Source organism: Suricata suricatta, chromosome 3 (genome assembly GCF_006229205.1).
Source record: "Suricata suricatta isolate VVHF042 chromosome 3, meerkat_22Aug2017_6uvM2_HiC, whole genome shotgun sequence".
Lineage (NCBI taxonomy): Eukaryota > Metazoa > Chordata > Mammalia > Carnivora > Herpestidae > Suricata > Suricata suricatta.
In genome coordinates this window covers 108,312,087-108,328,073 of record NC_043702.1, presented here as the reverse complement: position 1 = coordinate 108,328,073, position 15,987 = coordinate 108,312,087, and the positions used below count along the sequence as shown (strand labels likewise).

At 42.5% G+C, this 15,987-nt stretch overlaps 1 protein-coding gene and 1 long non-coding RNA gene across 5 annotated transcripts in view; one reads left to right on the top strand and one right to left on the bottom strand.

Annotated features, from left to right (window-relative positions):
- Window positions 1-15,987, top strand: part of ARHGEF4 (Rho guanine nucleotide exchange factor 4) — a 192,963-nt gene that overhangs the window by 163,182 nt on the left and 13,794 nt on the right. For 3 of the 4 annotated variants that reach the window (XM_029934811.1, XM_029934812.1, XM_029934814.1), the window contains one exon: window positions 8,377-8,516. In XM_029934811.1, coding sequence (XP_029790671.1) covers window positions 8,377-8,516 — 140 coding nt within the window. Of the gene's footprint in view, window positions 1-8,343; window positions 8,517-15,987 lie in introns of all 4 variants that reach the window. The other variant, XM_029934813.1, reaches the window with a different exon arrangement.
- LOC115287955 lies at window positions 9,489-15,837 on the bottom strand. Its single transcript, XR_003906742.1, has 2 exons — window positions 15,671-15,837; window positions 9,489-9,716 (listed from the first exon to the last, which is right to left on the bottom strand). It is a non-coding gene; the product is annotated as an uncharacterized LOC115287955 (long non-coding RNA).

The following is a 15,987-nucleotide window of genomic DNA, read 5'->3' as shown; positions in this document are numbered from 1 at the left end:
TAGAACTCCCAGTACTGTGTTGAATAGAAGTGGTGAGAGTGGGCAATCTTTGTTTTATTCCTGATGTTAGAGGAAAATTTTTCATGTTTTTACCATTGATTACCATGTCAGCTGTGGAACTTTTATACGTGGCCTTTATTATGTGGAGGTACTTCTATTCCTAGTTTGTTGAGATCTTTTTTTAACATGACAGGGTGTTGAATTTTGTCAAATACTTTTTCTTCATCTCTTGAAATGATTATGTGATTTTTATCCTTTTTTTGTTGTTGTTGTTAATGTGGTGTATCACATTCATTGATGATCATATGTTGAACCAATCTTGCATTGCATCCCAGGGATAAATCCTACTTGCTCGTGGTGTATGATTCTTCTAATGTGCTGTTTAATATTGTTTGATAGCATTTTGTTGATGACTTTTACATCAATACTAATTAGGGCTATTGGTCTACAGTTTTCTTTTCATGTTTTGTCTTGGTCTTGCTTTGGCATCAGGGTAACTATGGACTCATAAAATGAGTTTGGAAGTGTTCCCACTACTTCAGTTATTTCGAAGAGTTTGAGAAAGATTGCCATTAAGTCTTCTTTAAATGTGCAGAAACACCTTTTAGATAACATGAGATTGTGCTGTTGCGTTTAACTTAAGCAGCTTAAAACTAAAAGAAGGAAGTTGCATCATTTTAAAGGCTCAATTTATTTAAAATAACTGGCTCAGCTATAATCTACCATAAACAATCATGATATTTTATTTGGTACTTAATTTTTTGCAGTGAAATTTATAATTATAGTAATATATGATATGATTCTATTGCATCGCTGGGTATTGAGGTAAAAATGAAAATTTTCAGTAAAGCATGTGACAGCATTTTATTATATTACAGAGTAGTGTATTATATTGATTCACTAAAACTTTACTAAAAATTTGGTGAAAGATATTGCCATCTTTGGGTTTATACTCCAAAAGTCTATGATCTAGAATATTATATTTTGTCCTGGTTATATTAAATACAAAATCAGAGTCATTATGTAAATTTTGTAAGTCTAAACTTAGAGGAACAGTTATTGACATCCTTTGCACTTCATATTTGCCTAACATAAAATTGTCATATGTCGAAAACCACACTTCACTTCTTGCTAAAGAATATGTCACATTTTTAATGTAGTTGCTTTTGAATTAATTGTGATCACAAAGCCTATTTGATTTCCCAGGTACTTAATTCTTTGAGTAATAGGGAAACATGGCACCAAGCAGCCAGGTGCAGGAGGGTGGTTGATCCACAAGAAGGCCAGGGGGAAGCAATGTGCTGTGTGCTCATGAATGCAGGACAGCAAGGAAGCCCTCAAAAGGTTCAGGGAAGAGTGTGGGCATTTGGGCAAATTTTATCCTGCCTTTGCTGCTAGCTGTCTGTGAGACCTTCACAAGGATCTTAACTTCCAGGGACCTCAAGTCTTTATCTATGTAATGTGTCTAATATTACCCATCTCATAGGTAGGCTTAAATCTGATGTGTAAAGCAGCCAGCACATTCTAAGTGTTCAGAAATTTATATTTTCTCCCTCCATAAAAGGACAGGAGACTAACAAGGACAAGAGAAGTTCCGGGTCTTTACTATGATAAAACCCTGCAAGCAGGACTTCTGGGACAGAGTGGTTTCAGATTTAGTTCTGTAGATGCCATAAAGTTTATTTGCCAAATGAACAAAACTCTCAGAAGCTTAAGTAAGTGAGCCTTTTTGCAACCTAAATAAAATCTTCAGCTGAGGAGATCACTAAATGTGATATGGGGTCCTGGAACAGGAAAAGGATATTAAGGAAACACTGAGGAAAAGCTGAAGAGAGTATGGACTTTAGTTGATAATAATGTATCAGTATTGGTTCACTCATTGTAAGTAAGGTTGCTCAAGATCTTAATAATAAGGGAAACTGGGTGTGGGGTACATGGGAACTCTATTATCTGGTTGATTGTTCTAAAGTCTTTCCATTTATTAGATTTTTTTGTAATATCTTTCATCAGTGTTTTGTAATTTTCAGCATACACATCTTTTGCCTTCTTGGTTAAACTTATTCCTAAGTATTTTTATTATTTCCTTTTTTAATGTTTATTTATTTTGAGAGAGAGAGAGAGCATACACACATGAGCAGAGGAGGGGCAGAGAGAGGAGAGAGAATTCTAAGCAGGCTCCAGGCTCTGAGCTGTCCGTGCAGAGCCAGATGAAGGGCTCAATCCCACGGTTCATGAGATCATGACCTGAGCTGAAGTCAAACATTTAACCAACTGAGTCACCCAGGCACCCCTGATGCTAATTCTTATTCACATGTTTGGTAGAATTCACTAGGGAAGCCATCTAATCTTCAACTTTTCTTTTTAGGGTAGTTTTTGATTACTGCTTCAATCTCCTTACTAATTTTAGGTATATTCAGATTTTTTGTTTCTTCTTGTGTCTGTTTTGTTAAGTGTGTGTTCCTAAGAATTAGTCCATATCATCTAGCTTATCTAGGTATACAATAGTTGACAACAAAACAAAACAAAACAACTCAAAATGGATCATAGATTTACATATAAAAGGTAAAAGGCTTTTAGAAGAAAACAAGTGAAAATCTTTTGGACTAGGGTTTGTGATGAGCTCTTGCAACATGATTCCAAAAGCATGACCCATTAAAGGAAAAATCAATGAGTTGAACTTTATCAAAATTAAAAATTTTTCCTCCTGAAAACCTTTATTTAAGAGGATGAAAAAATAAGCTGCAGACTAAGAGGAAATATTTGCAAATCACATATCTGACAAAGGACTTACATCTAAAGAATTTTCAGGGCTACCTGACTGGTTCAGTCAGTAGAGCATGCAACTCTTGATCTTAGGGTTGTGAGTTCAAGTCCCATGTTGTGTGTAGAGATTATTTAAAAATAAAATCTTTGGGGGAGCTTGGGTGGCTCAGTGGGTTAAGCATTTGACTTTGACTCAGGTCATGATCTTACAGTTTATGAGTTTGAGCCCTGCATCAGACCTCACCCTGATAGTGCAGAGCCTCCTCCACATGTACTCTCTCTCTCTCTGTCAAAATAAATAAACTTTAAAAATAAAATAAAAATAAAATATTTTTTAAATATATAATTTAAAAGTAAAAAATTTTTTTAAAAAAAGGATTTTCAGGGGTACCTGACTGGTACAGTTGGGAAAGCACATGACTCTTTATTTTGGGATCATAAGTTGGAGCCCCATGTTGAGGGCAGAGTTTACTTAATAAAAAAAGTGTATTTTAAAGAAGTTTTTAATATCAACTTTAAAGCAATAAACAGTCTAATTAGGAAAGAGGCAAAAAAAAAAACTGAAGGAATACTGCACTATTAAAGATATATGGATGACAGATAAGCACATGAAAAAATGTTCAACAGCACCTGCCCTTTGGGAAATGCAAGTTAAGACAGTGATGCAATATCTCTGTACACCTATCAGAGTATCTAAGATATAAGATTGTGACAATACCAAATTCAGGTAAGGATTCTTGAGAAATATACATTGCTGGTGAGAATGTAAAATGGTACCACTACTCTGGAAAATGGTACCACTACTCTGGAAATTAGTTTGGCAGTTTCTTAAAAAACTAAACATTTGGGGCACCTGGGTGGCTCAGTCAGTTGAATGTCTGACTCAATTTCAGTTCAGGTCATGATCTCATCGTTCATGAGATTGAACCTTGCCTTGAGCTCTGCCACATGACTTGGCAATTACACTCCTGGGCAATTACATTTATCCCAAAGAAATGAAAACTTGTGCACAAATGTTCATAGTACCTTTATTTGTAGCAGTGTAAAATTGGAAATCACTTGGATGTCCGTCAGTGAGCTGAATGGTTAAACAAACCCGTACACCCATTGCATGGAATACTAGTAAGTGATTTAAAAAAAAAATGAGGTTTAAATACAAGCAACTTGGATGGATCTCAAGGGCCTTTGGCTGAGTGAAAAAAGCCAACACCCAAGCCTACATACTGGTTGCTGTGGTTATAAAACATACACAGGTAATAAAATGACTTAGAATCATAAACACATGTTGTACCAAGGTCATTTTCCTGGCTGTGAAAATATTAGAATTCCATAAGCTATAATCACTGTGTGATTACTGCTATATGATTCTACTATACTATACTATAAAATTCCCTATACTTTATGGTTATTTCAAAATTAAAAGGTGTTTTAATGCTGTAGAGGAGAAGATATGCCACTCAGACAATCTTTGATGGGTACAGTTTGTTTTAAATGTGTATTGTAGGTACTTTTTTAAAAATAAAGACAGAGTCCTATCTCTTATAAGTATATACTACAGTGTTTACAGATGGAATTATGTCATATCCTGGATCTGTGGAGAGGAGATATAGATGATGAAGCCAGATTGCCCTTATGTTGAGAATTGTTGAAGCTGGATGATGGGTGTACAAGGTTCATTACACTGTCATCTCTCTCTTTGTACATATTTCAAACTTTCCATTATAAAACGATTTAAAAACATAAATGAAATAAAAATGATGAGGGCTCCTTGGTACTCTTGACTGTGTAGGTCAGTGGCAGAGCCATTAGCTCCTGACCCCAGACTGGGCTCAGGCCATTGTTGCCAGGCTAGAGCAGGGGGCTTCTCAGGCCAGTTCCAGGGACAGGGGGTTGCTCTCATCAAGTCACGTGCTTCTGTCTCCATATTCAGCCACGTGTATGAAGCTTTAACTGTATTCCTGGTTTTGGTTCTGCCAGGCCTCATAGGCTCTGCCTTCAACTGTTTCTCCTCCAGGCCTCCCGGTGTTCATTTATTCATCTCTCCACTTTTTATTCATCTGTTCTGTCATTCCTCTGTACACCACTCTCCCACCCATCTGTCTACTCATTCATTTCTTTAACACTTACAGAAGTCTACATCAATGAATAAGGCATGGTTACTGCCTTTGGGAGAGACAGTCAGACAATGCAATATATAGGGGATGTTTAATAAATGCCATAACCATTGTCTGTACAAAGCACCTCGGGAGTGAGATAGAAGCTGATGTCAGTCCTTGGAGTGATGGTGTCATATAAGACTCGAACAGAGGAGGTAATGCTTGAGGTGAGTCTTGAAAGTTAATATTTTCACATCTTTGGCTTACCCAGGTAATCCGGGATAATCTCCCTATTTTGGGGTCAGCTGATTTGCAGACTTAATTCCATCTGCAACCTTAATTCCTCTTTGTCATGTAAAATAACATATTCATGGGCTCCAGGGATTAGGATTTTAACATCTTTTGGGGCCCATTACTCTGCCTTCCACAAGAATAGAGTCAGCAACTTGATTTAAGGACAGAACAGACATTGTGGATCCATAGGAAAGGACTATCTATTCCTTAAATGGTGCGAAGACAATTGCTTATTCTTACAGAAAAAATGAAATTGGATTCTAAAGGTTCTGGACCCCAATATCATGTGTGTTCCCACCACCAAGCATTTCTCAGACACCAGCGGGGTATCCTATAATTCAAGTCAACTCTCACACTCTCCCCCTGGAGATAGCATCAGATCCCACAGATTAATAGGGTTTGGTCCTGTAAGACTGCCCTTCATCTCCCACTTCAGACACTGCTCACAAACTCCAGGTGCTTCTGACCAACAGACTATAGATTGGAGGTTCCAACTGACCCCCACCTTGTGTCCAAGTAATTTGCTAGAGCAGCTCACAGAACTCAGAGAAACATTTTACTGACTAGATTACTGATTTATTATAAAAAAGATATAACTCAGGAACAACCAGATGAAAGAGATGTACAGGCAAGTTATGCAAGAAAAATCACAGAGCTGGCATGCTCTCTCCAGGTGCACCACTCTCCCCAGCTCTCCGTGTGTTCACCAACCCCAAAGCTCTCCAAACACTGTCCCTTGGGTTTTTATAGAGGCTTCATTATGTAGGCATGATTGGCTAAATCACTGGCCATTGGCTTTTGACTCAACTTCCAACCCATCCTCCCCTCCCCAGAAGTAGGTTGGGGGGTGGACTAAAAGCTCTAAATCTCTAATCTCTGGGTTGTTTCCCCTGGCAACCAGCCCCATCCCTAGGTTACCTAGAGGCTTTCTAGAAGTCATCATTAACATAACAAAAAATCTTTCTCTCTCTTATCACTGGATAGCCCAAGGGTTTTAGGAGCTCTTTGCCTGGATCCGGTGGAAGACCAAATATATATTTATTATAAATCACAGTACTGCAGATTCCAATTCACACAATACACAATATACAATACACAAATATATTTCCAAGTGCAATAAAAACTTAATGTCAAAAGAAAAACTATAGGGCACACCTGGGTGGCTCAGTCAGTTAAGCATCTGACTCTTGATCTCAGCTCAGGTTTTGATCTCAGGGTCATGAGTTCAACCCCCACATTAGGCTCCACACTGGGCATGAAAACTACTGAAAAAAAACCCACTATAAAACATTGAAGGATAACGTAGGAAAATATCTTTGTAACTTTGAGGTAGGGAACAGTTTCCTAAATACAAAAAATATAAATCATAAAGGACAAGATTGGTAAATTTGTCTATATGAAAATTAAGAACTTTTGTACATCAAAAGCAACTTAAAGAGACAAGACAAACCACAAAGGGGGAGACTGTACTTGTGATACCTGTGGGTGACAAAGATTTAGTATGGAGAATGGAGGCAGTGTATATACATACATAGAAATAGATGTTTTTACAGTAATGATTACATTAAAGACCAACAAGGTCAGTTGACATAGATATTTCATATGAAAAGAGATACTAGTGACCCATAAGCGTAGATAAGGTGTTTACCTCATTAGTGATCAGAGACAGGTAAATTCAAACCACAGTAAGACACCATTCCATACCCATCAGCCTGTCAACAATGCCTGACAATGCCAGTCCTCAGAGTGATGGGAACATTCATAAACACTGTCAGAGGTCTTAACTGATAAAATAGCTTTGGGAAACAGTTTGGCATACCTACGACCCAGGAATGCCATACCTGGGCACCTGCCCCCTAGAGCATGAATTCACACCAGGGTAATAATTTTACCAAAGGGGCAAAAATCTTAGGTATTATGATAGTTTGTGGCCTTCCAAAGAGCCCACAGAACATAATAAATGTGGTATATTTGTGGTATTAAATTTTCATTGAGATGATTAGGATGATTAGAGTATAAAAGGCTCTTTAGGGGTTAATAATGAAAAGGAATTAAGAAACACTGTCCACGGTGAAGCTCTGAGACCTGTGCCTAGGTTTGTAGGTATGTTTGCCATGCCACCATTCACACTGGCAACAACACAGAAAAGCACCCAGTGCTCTCCAGCAGTTCAGTGGATATGTAAAATTTGACATAGTCATAAAATGCAAGACTGTGCATCAGTAAAAAGACTGTTGCATAACCCCCCCCAAAAAAAGCCGTTGAGTTAAAAAAAAGAAGGAAGAAGAAAGAAGAAAGAAGAAAGAAAGAAAGAAAGAAAGAAAGAAAGAAAGAAAGAAAGAAAGAAAGGAGGGAGGGAGGGAGAGGAGGGGAGGGGAGGGGAGGGGAGGGGAGGAAGGAAGGAAAAGAAAGAAAGAAAAAGAAAGAAAGAGAAAGAAAGAAAGAAAGAAAGAGAGAGAGAAAGAAAGAGAGAGAGAGAAAGAAAGAAGAAAGAAAGAAGAAAGAAAGAAAGAAAGAAAGAAAGAAAGAAAGAAAGAAAGAAAGAAAGAAAGAAAGAAAGAAAGAGAGAAAAAAAGAAATCAGACAGCCAAAGGAAAGCTACTGGATGGTCCCGTTTATGTAAGGTCAAACCATGCAAAACTTGACAGAAATAAATGCTAAACACAGCATGGGTATTATTTATATAACTTTGAAATATTGGATAGCTCTAAAGGAAAGAGAAGAGAGGGGAATGTGATTGGAGTAGTGCATACAAGTGGTTGAATTCTCAGACTCTGGTGTTTTTCTTAAGCAGAGTAAGTACTATGGGAGTTCATTTTATTAATTTTCTAACTATATTTAAATGTATATACCATATATTTATTTGGATGTACATATGTTTTATAATAAACTGATAGCATTATTCTTAAGGGCCTTCTACCATACCTGGCACATTGGCTCAGCTGGAGGGGCTCTTGAGTGCCATGTTCTGGCAGATATTGAGCTTCCTTGTTTACGGAGTTGGTGGGGATTGAATGGTAGGTGATTGACAGTGATGGGCTGATAGGCAACCAGTGTCCTCTTTCAATTAAATAATGTATTTGGAGCAAAAATGGTTTGAGAAACTAGTTCTAGGTCTTTCTCCCTCCTCTTAAAGGAGCATTTATCCTGAAAAAGTTCATCTCCTTCTCTGCCTGTCCCTCTTCCTCAGCTCCTCTTTGCCAGTTGGTGTCTCTCCTTCCAGCTATACCTGATGGAGTTCTGGACCCAACCATCCGTCCTGACGAGGCGGGGAGTGAGGAGGACCTGTATGAGGACCTGCATAGCTCCAGCCACCACTACAGCCACCCTGGAGGGGGTGGTGAGCAGCTGGCCATCAACGAGGTAGGGTCAGGGCTACATGGGTGAAGGGATGGGACTGGGACAGATGGCTTGGCTGTCAGGGTGAGTCCAGCATGCTCACACAGACTTAGATGTCCACAGGCTCTGTGTTCCAAGCAGATGGCTGTGGCGCCAGCATGCACACGACAGTTTCAGCCTGTGGGATGTGGTATCCACCAGCAGACCTTACCTAAATACAGGGCCCAACCTTCTGCCCTCACAGGCCTACAGGGAACCCGGAATGGCAGGCATGACCCAGAACCTACGGTGTAAGTGTACTGGTCTATCATACCCAATCACCCATTTAAGCTATCCCGATGCAAGAACTCTGCTTGGTAGAAGGAAGGCCAGGGCTTAGCCCCTTCTCTCCAAGAAGTTATCTGGACAGAATGAGGAGTGAGACAAGTGAAAATTGATTTCTTTCCTATTGACTCCAAGAGCTCAAAACTTACTGTGGTTGCTGTGACAACTGCGGGCAAGTTATTATTTTTTTTTCTGTTCCTACCTAAGTAGAAGAAATTAGTGACAAACTTCCTCTAGGCAAAACTGGTTCTCATACCAAGTTCCCCTTTTGCATTTTCCAAGGATAGAGAAAAATTTGAGACTTTGACTCTTCTCTTTTTCTCACTTATACTCCTATTTTCACCCCTTCTCTTTTACTTGATTCTGGGGTGGGGGGTATTAAATATATATAATGTGGTCCAGAACCCACATCCATAACAACACCATATTCTCTTCCTGATCATGAGCCAGTATGTATTTCTGCTTCATCAAAACCAGAATCTGACCACCCAAGATCTTGCAGCACCCCAGGAAGGAATCAATTTACAGTTTGAGTGAGCGAATGGGCTGGTGGGCTTCTCAGAAACCCTCAAGGAGTGTGCTGTCCTTATTACCTACTGGACAGATGGACACAAACTGTTGATAGTGGATGAACTCTTTCCCCAGGCCCAGCTCTGAATAAATGATTTAAAAGTCATTAAATAATGCTTTATTCAAGATCCATTTGTTAAAGAATACATATTCTAATAAGTTAAATAAGTTAGTTTTTCCAATACATAAAGCCTTTCTTTAAGTGCTTCTCATAAGCTATTTTGAATGGAAGATGTTCTAAAATCATGTCTTCTTAAGCAGAATTCACAGATGATGGTTTTGCTTTTTCTTGAAGTCTCAGGCTTCCCTCCTCAGTCTTGGGTCCCAGCCCTGATGGGGAGAAGCATGGTGTAGGCAGGGAGAGTCCGGACTTTGGGGCCTCCCACACCCGGATGGGAGTTCCTCCCTGCCCAGTACCAGTCATAGAGCTCTGAGCAGCTAACCCTCTGAATGCTGGTTCACTTAACTGTAAAATAGGAGAGCCATGAGCTTACAAAAGGACTAACTGAAATAATATAAATAACCTGGCATGTGGTGGGTTCTCAGTACATTCCCAGCAATGAGGATGATGGCAAAAAAGGAATACTAACATAAAGCTTTTAGAGACTCTGAAGAGGTGTGGGGATATTTGATTGGCCATTAGTGCTGCATAGTTAGAGTTCTTGTGTCTGTTTTTCATAGTTGCATGTCTCCCACCTCATGGTAAAATTCTGGTCTGTCATAGCTTTCTGCTGGTAAGGAAGTACCTTCTGGGGGGCCCTTGACAAGTTTTTTATTCTAAGATGCTTTGGATGAGGAAAGCTAAGAGCCAGGGCTGCTCTAAGCGAACAAATAGGCTCTGCCAGAGGGCACCTCAATGAGGAAAATGAAGGTAATTTAGACTGTGAATTGGATCGCACCTATTTTAACTGCTTAGAGTTTGTTTCTTGTTTGGTTCAAAGGTCTTTCTTGGTATTTGTGGTTCCTGAGTGGATGGGTAGTGATGCTCAGTGCTTCAGGGCACTTGTCTTTCCTGGACATGCCCCTGTGGGGAAGGACATGCCACATCATGCAGGACAGCCAGGTCAGACTGGGGAGCCCCTCTCCAGTGATGCAGCCAGCTAATGCCAGTTAGAGGCTGGGCTCCTGACTTGGCTAGTGTCCACCAGGCCCTTCTCCTTCCTGAGACCCACCTCCCCTCTAATCCCCTTTCAGGGCAACACAGCATGAAGGGCAGGGCTTGGGTTGGAGGCTGACACCACTGCATCTGCCGCCCGTCCTGCCCTGGATAGTGGAGGACATGTGGCAAGTCATTCCCTCCTCAAGGCCTCAGTTTCCTCTTGTGGGGTGGATGTGCCACCTGTGCCCCACAGGCAGCTGTAGGAGGGTCACTGCACCCAGGTGGATAAGGTACTTAGGAAAGACAGCACCCATTTGTTTGCAGCGTTGAAGAGACCCACTTTATCAGACACTGAAGAGATATAAAATGTGGTTCTTCAATAAGGCTAGTTCGCTTGGCCTTCCGAGAGCAGTGAAGTCCCACTGTGAATCCCCTGAACACACTAGCACTCACTGCTGGTTCACATGTATGGCAAGCTGATTTGCTAGGGTCAGCATGAGTTTCATACTTAAAGATTATAGAAGCAACAGATGTCAGAGAAAAGTTCATACTAAAGAGTATTTATCATGCTTTAAAATCACATATTCACTTGTACTTTTTAGACACATGTGAGTATCATGTTCTAAATTGTGACTCTTTTTGTTTGTATTGACCTCAGAAGGAGATGCCACATCTCAGTTTCCTAAGCAGAAGGGAGCTCAAACCATCCATCCCAAAGTGCAGTAAACACAGGGGAGAATAGTGAAGCATTTTGGTATTCTGGGTACAGAAGAAGTTAGTGGACACACAACACAAGTAGTTTGGCCCACAAACTCATGCACTTGGAGGTTATGAGTGCGATGTGTGTATGTGTATGTTGCATGCATGTGACATATTTACTGAGTATTTAATTGATGTCAGATAATATCCCAAGCCCTGGAATACAGAATATATAGGAACTGTCAAGGGTGGAAGCAGGCAGTGCATGTCTTTGCCCTGCCAAAAGTGAAAGGGGACACAGTATCATATTCATTCTGTATTCCCTGCATCTCCTTTGTGCCCTGTGCCTCGTGATTGTCCCGACTCTGCAACATGAGTTAACTGTAGTGCCTAGAAGTGTTCCTTTCTTTTTTCAGCATCATCCCATCTGGTACCTTGTCCAGATGCCCATGACTGAGGCCTAGATCTGTCTGCCCAATTCCTCACCCTCTTCCCAGGCTTTCTGTGCCTCATAAGGCTCTGAACCTGCTTTGTTGGGCTGGAGTCAGGCCTGAGGGTATCCTTAGCCCAAGGATTTTGTTCTAGGGTTGAAGGCTGAAAGTAGGAGATATCTTTGGAAGACATTGTTCTCTTTTCATTCCCACCATCCCTACCTCCCCCCATCAAGTTGTGACATGGGACCAGAGGAGGGGAGGGCATGGCTCCTAGCCCAGAGGCCTGGGGTCTGCTGATGCCCACTCCACTGTGCTGTGGATGGCTGCATCTCCCCTGGGGGCTAGGTCACGGCTGCATTAACAGAGGTCTCATGTGTGGAGCCAAGTCTTCCTCTTACTTCTGCCCACTGCCTGCATGGCTCTGAGAGCCTTGTATCCAGGTCTGCTCCAAGCACCTGAGGTCCCTGCTCTAGGAAGGGCTGGGGGGGGGGGGGGGCCAAGGACAGTTCCTGGATCCTCCTGCTGAAAAGAGATAAAGTGTGAACTAGAGGGCAGAGAGACATATAAATCTTGTCCTCTAACCTGGGGCTTAGAGCATAATAGGAACTCTACTAATAATTGGGCCAGCACAGCAGGTAGGAGACAGTACTGTCCTGGCCTATCAGGCCAGAGGGTCACCTGAGGATAGAAGACAGTCTTGCTCTCCTCAAGCTCTCAGAAACTTTTTGTGGAACACTAAGAGGACACTCAGGACACCAGGCCAGCTTGTGACCTCCCCTTCGATAGTAGCAGTCTGATTTTTTCTCCAGGTGTTTCTGTCTTCCCAAGTGTCTGTGACCCTGGAGACCCATCCCAAGGCCTACCTGGCTCTTGTGCCCCTTCTTGCACCAGCCCAAGGAAAGAGCCTGATACTGGTCAGTGCCCCAGACACCTTTTGCATCCCTTTGTTGGACAACAACTGCACTTAACTTTCCATGAGATAGGGTAGCATGAGGCCCTGGGCCAGGAATGCAAGTTGTCTGGTGGCCAGCACATCCAGAGCAGTTTTCTTCATCCCTCCCCAGTCACAGTGCTGGGGGTTTGGCACTCATCTGTGCAAACACCTGCCACCCACCCTCATTTCTCTGCCAGCCCTGCCACTGGCAGTGGCTCCCTGCAACCCCCTGCTACCACCTCCACTTACCCTCCCCTCCCTGGCTTGGAACTATCCAGTTTGAACCCCTTAAGGGCCAAGGCCTTTGCTTTCAAGCTTTTCTGGCTTTGCTTTTTTGGTCATAGAAACATACACAAAAAGGATGTTGCCAATGTGTTCCCTGCTATCACTCACTCCGGTTCACAAGGATCTAAAGTCTGGGTGCCACCTGGAAAGACAGTGGTCATCTCTTAATTCTTGGCCATGGCCCAGCTTCAGAGGTTCTCCTGCCCCAGGCTGGTCAGCTACAGGGAAGACAGAGAGGTCTTGTCCGAGAATTGAGCTATGGCTGAAGCCCTAACACATGCCCCTGCTACAGCAGGTCGTGTGCTGTAGGCCCACAGCCCTCAGCACTGTGCTGACCAGTGGACTCCCAGAACGGCCCTCTGTGCCCTTCTTCTTCCTCACTGTCCAGTGTCTCTGGAACCGTAGGGCCACCATGACACATCTGGCCCAAAGTCAGGGCTTCTGAGCCACACACTATCAAGAGGGTGTGTCATACAGTCTTACAGAGGAGCCCTGGATTTGGGGTGGCTGGAAGGCTTTGATGCCTTCTGTTACCCCACCATCCTCCTGAGAACTTGAGGGAGCAAATCTTGAGCCTAATTTTCTGAACTGAAGAGGAGCAGAAAAAATGGCTTTCCCCTCACAACCAGACAGATGGGAACAGAACCTTTAGATCTGAGGGAGGCAGTCAGTCTCTCTGGGCATAATCCTAACCCTCCTGTGGCTCCCACATGGGTACCCACATGCACACATATATTCTGGCACCTGCTTGGGGTGTTCAGCAGGATGGTGGTGTCCACAGGTGCACTCATCTGTACTCACATGCATGTAGTCCTAACACACACTCAGAAACCTAAATATACAGAAACAGTCACTCACATGTGAATGCCTGCCTCTGCACAGGCTCCATGACTCCTTCTGCCCCAGGAGGCACAGTGTTAAGCATGGAGCCTGGAAAGCTCTCAGCAGGTCTTTCTGACCTGCTTTTAAGTTTCCTTGGCCACCTTGGCTGCATCCTTCTGATCCATGAGAGGGGCACGGTGACTGTGACAGAGCACATTTTTGTGGATGGAATGATAGACACCTGCAAATGAGCTTTGAAGCCTACAGGGCTAAATTTACAGCCTTTGTCTGGGAGGCAGTTGAAACTCAGGCATAGCTGACACAGGATTTTTTTTTAAAAAGCTGCTGAACCACATGCAGAAGAATGAAACTGGGCCCTCATCTCACACAATATGCAAAAACCAACTCAAAATGGATTCAAGACTTAAACCAAAAACTTGAAACCATAAAACTACTAGAAGAAAACAGGGGAATGCTTCTCAACACTGGTCTGGGCAATGGTTTTTTTGAGTATGATGCCAAAAGCACAGGTAACAAAAGGAAAAATAGATGAGTGGGATTACACCAAGCCTAAAAGCTTCTGTACATTGAAGGAAACCATCAACAGAGTGAAAAGGCAATCTGTGGAATGGGAGAATATATTTACAAACCATATATCTGATATTAAAAATATGTAAGTAACTCATACAACCCAGTAGCAAAAAACCCAAATTATCCACTTTTAAAATGGACAAAAGACATGAACAGACATTTCTCAAAAGAAGGTATACAAATGGCCAACAGGTATATGGACAGATGTTCAACATTGCTAATCATCAGGGCCATGCAAATCAAAATCACTATGAGATATCACCTCACATCTCTTAGAGTGGTTATTATTAAAAAGACAAAAGATAAGTGTTGGTGACAATGTGCAGAAAAGAAAACCTTTATAAACTGTTGGTGGGAATGTAGATCGGTATAGCCAGTATGGAAGTTCTTGAAAAAATTTAAAATAGAATTATTATATGATTCAGTGATCCTATTCATGGGTGTTCCCCCAAAAATGGGATCAGGATCTCGAAGACATATCTGTACTCTCATCTTCATTGCAGTATTATTCAGTAGTAAAGACCTGGAAACAACCTACGTGTTCATTGAGTTATGAATGGACAAGTAAAATGTATATATACCGGGGAATATTATTTAGCCTTAAAAAAGGAAAGCCCACCATTTGTTACATCCTGGATGGAACTGAAGGACATTATGTTAGGTGAAATAAGTCAGACACAGAAAGATGAAAAGTCTATGATCTTACTTATATGTGTAATCTAAAAGTCAAACAAACTCAGGAGCAGAAGGTAGAATGGTGATTGCCTGGAGTTGGGGGAGGGGAAAATGGGGATATGTCAGCCAAAAGATACAAAGTTTCTGTTATGCAGGATGACTAAATTCTGGAGATATAATGTGCAGCATGGTGACCATGGTTAACAAATACTGTGTTGTATACTTGAAATGTGTGAAGTGGTTAGATCTCAAGTGTCACCACATGCGCACACACACACACACACACACGCACACACACACAAATGGTAACTGTGTGAGGTGATAGATATGGTAATTGGCCTGATTGTGGTGATTGTTTCGCAATGTATACCTATTTCAAAACATCAAGATCATCTTGTATATATCTTAAATATATACAATTTTTGTCAGTTATACCTCAGTAAAACCGGGGGTGGGGCTGGGGGGGAAGGGGAGAAGCCTCTGAAGAAGCCAGATGCTTTCCCAAAGGACCCAAATGCTGCTGGGATGAGTTAGTAAGAAGTCCTGAGTCAGGACCTTCCTGGAGCACCTCCAGGTGAATGATGCCTCAGTCTGTCCTGAGTTCAAATTCTGACTCCACCATCCCTGTATTTCTAGGCGACTTTATGAGTGAGCAAATTACCTGACCTTTCTGAGATGGATTTACTCCTCTGAAGTAGGGGCCAAGACAGCTCTTGGTATTGGGAATCAGAGACCCTTGACCTACCTGCAACTGCCTGGGTGCGCCAATACCTATGAAGTCTGGCGGCCCCCCAGCACCTCCTCCCACCGCTGCTCTCTGAGCCTAGGGCGCGCAGGGCCGAGACCGCCGGGTGGGCGTTAAGTTCCCCCTCCTCCCCCCGCCAGGAGGCGCCCCGTGCTGGCCGCCACGCAAGTCCGAGCGTCCTCACCCCTCCCGCCCGGCTCCCCCGCCCCTGCGGCCGGCTCGGTTGCTAGGGCTGCGGGGCCGGGAGACGCGGCGCGCACGTCGCGAGCGGAGCTGGAGAAGCCCCGGGTCCTGCGAGCGCAGCGGCTCCACCCCCC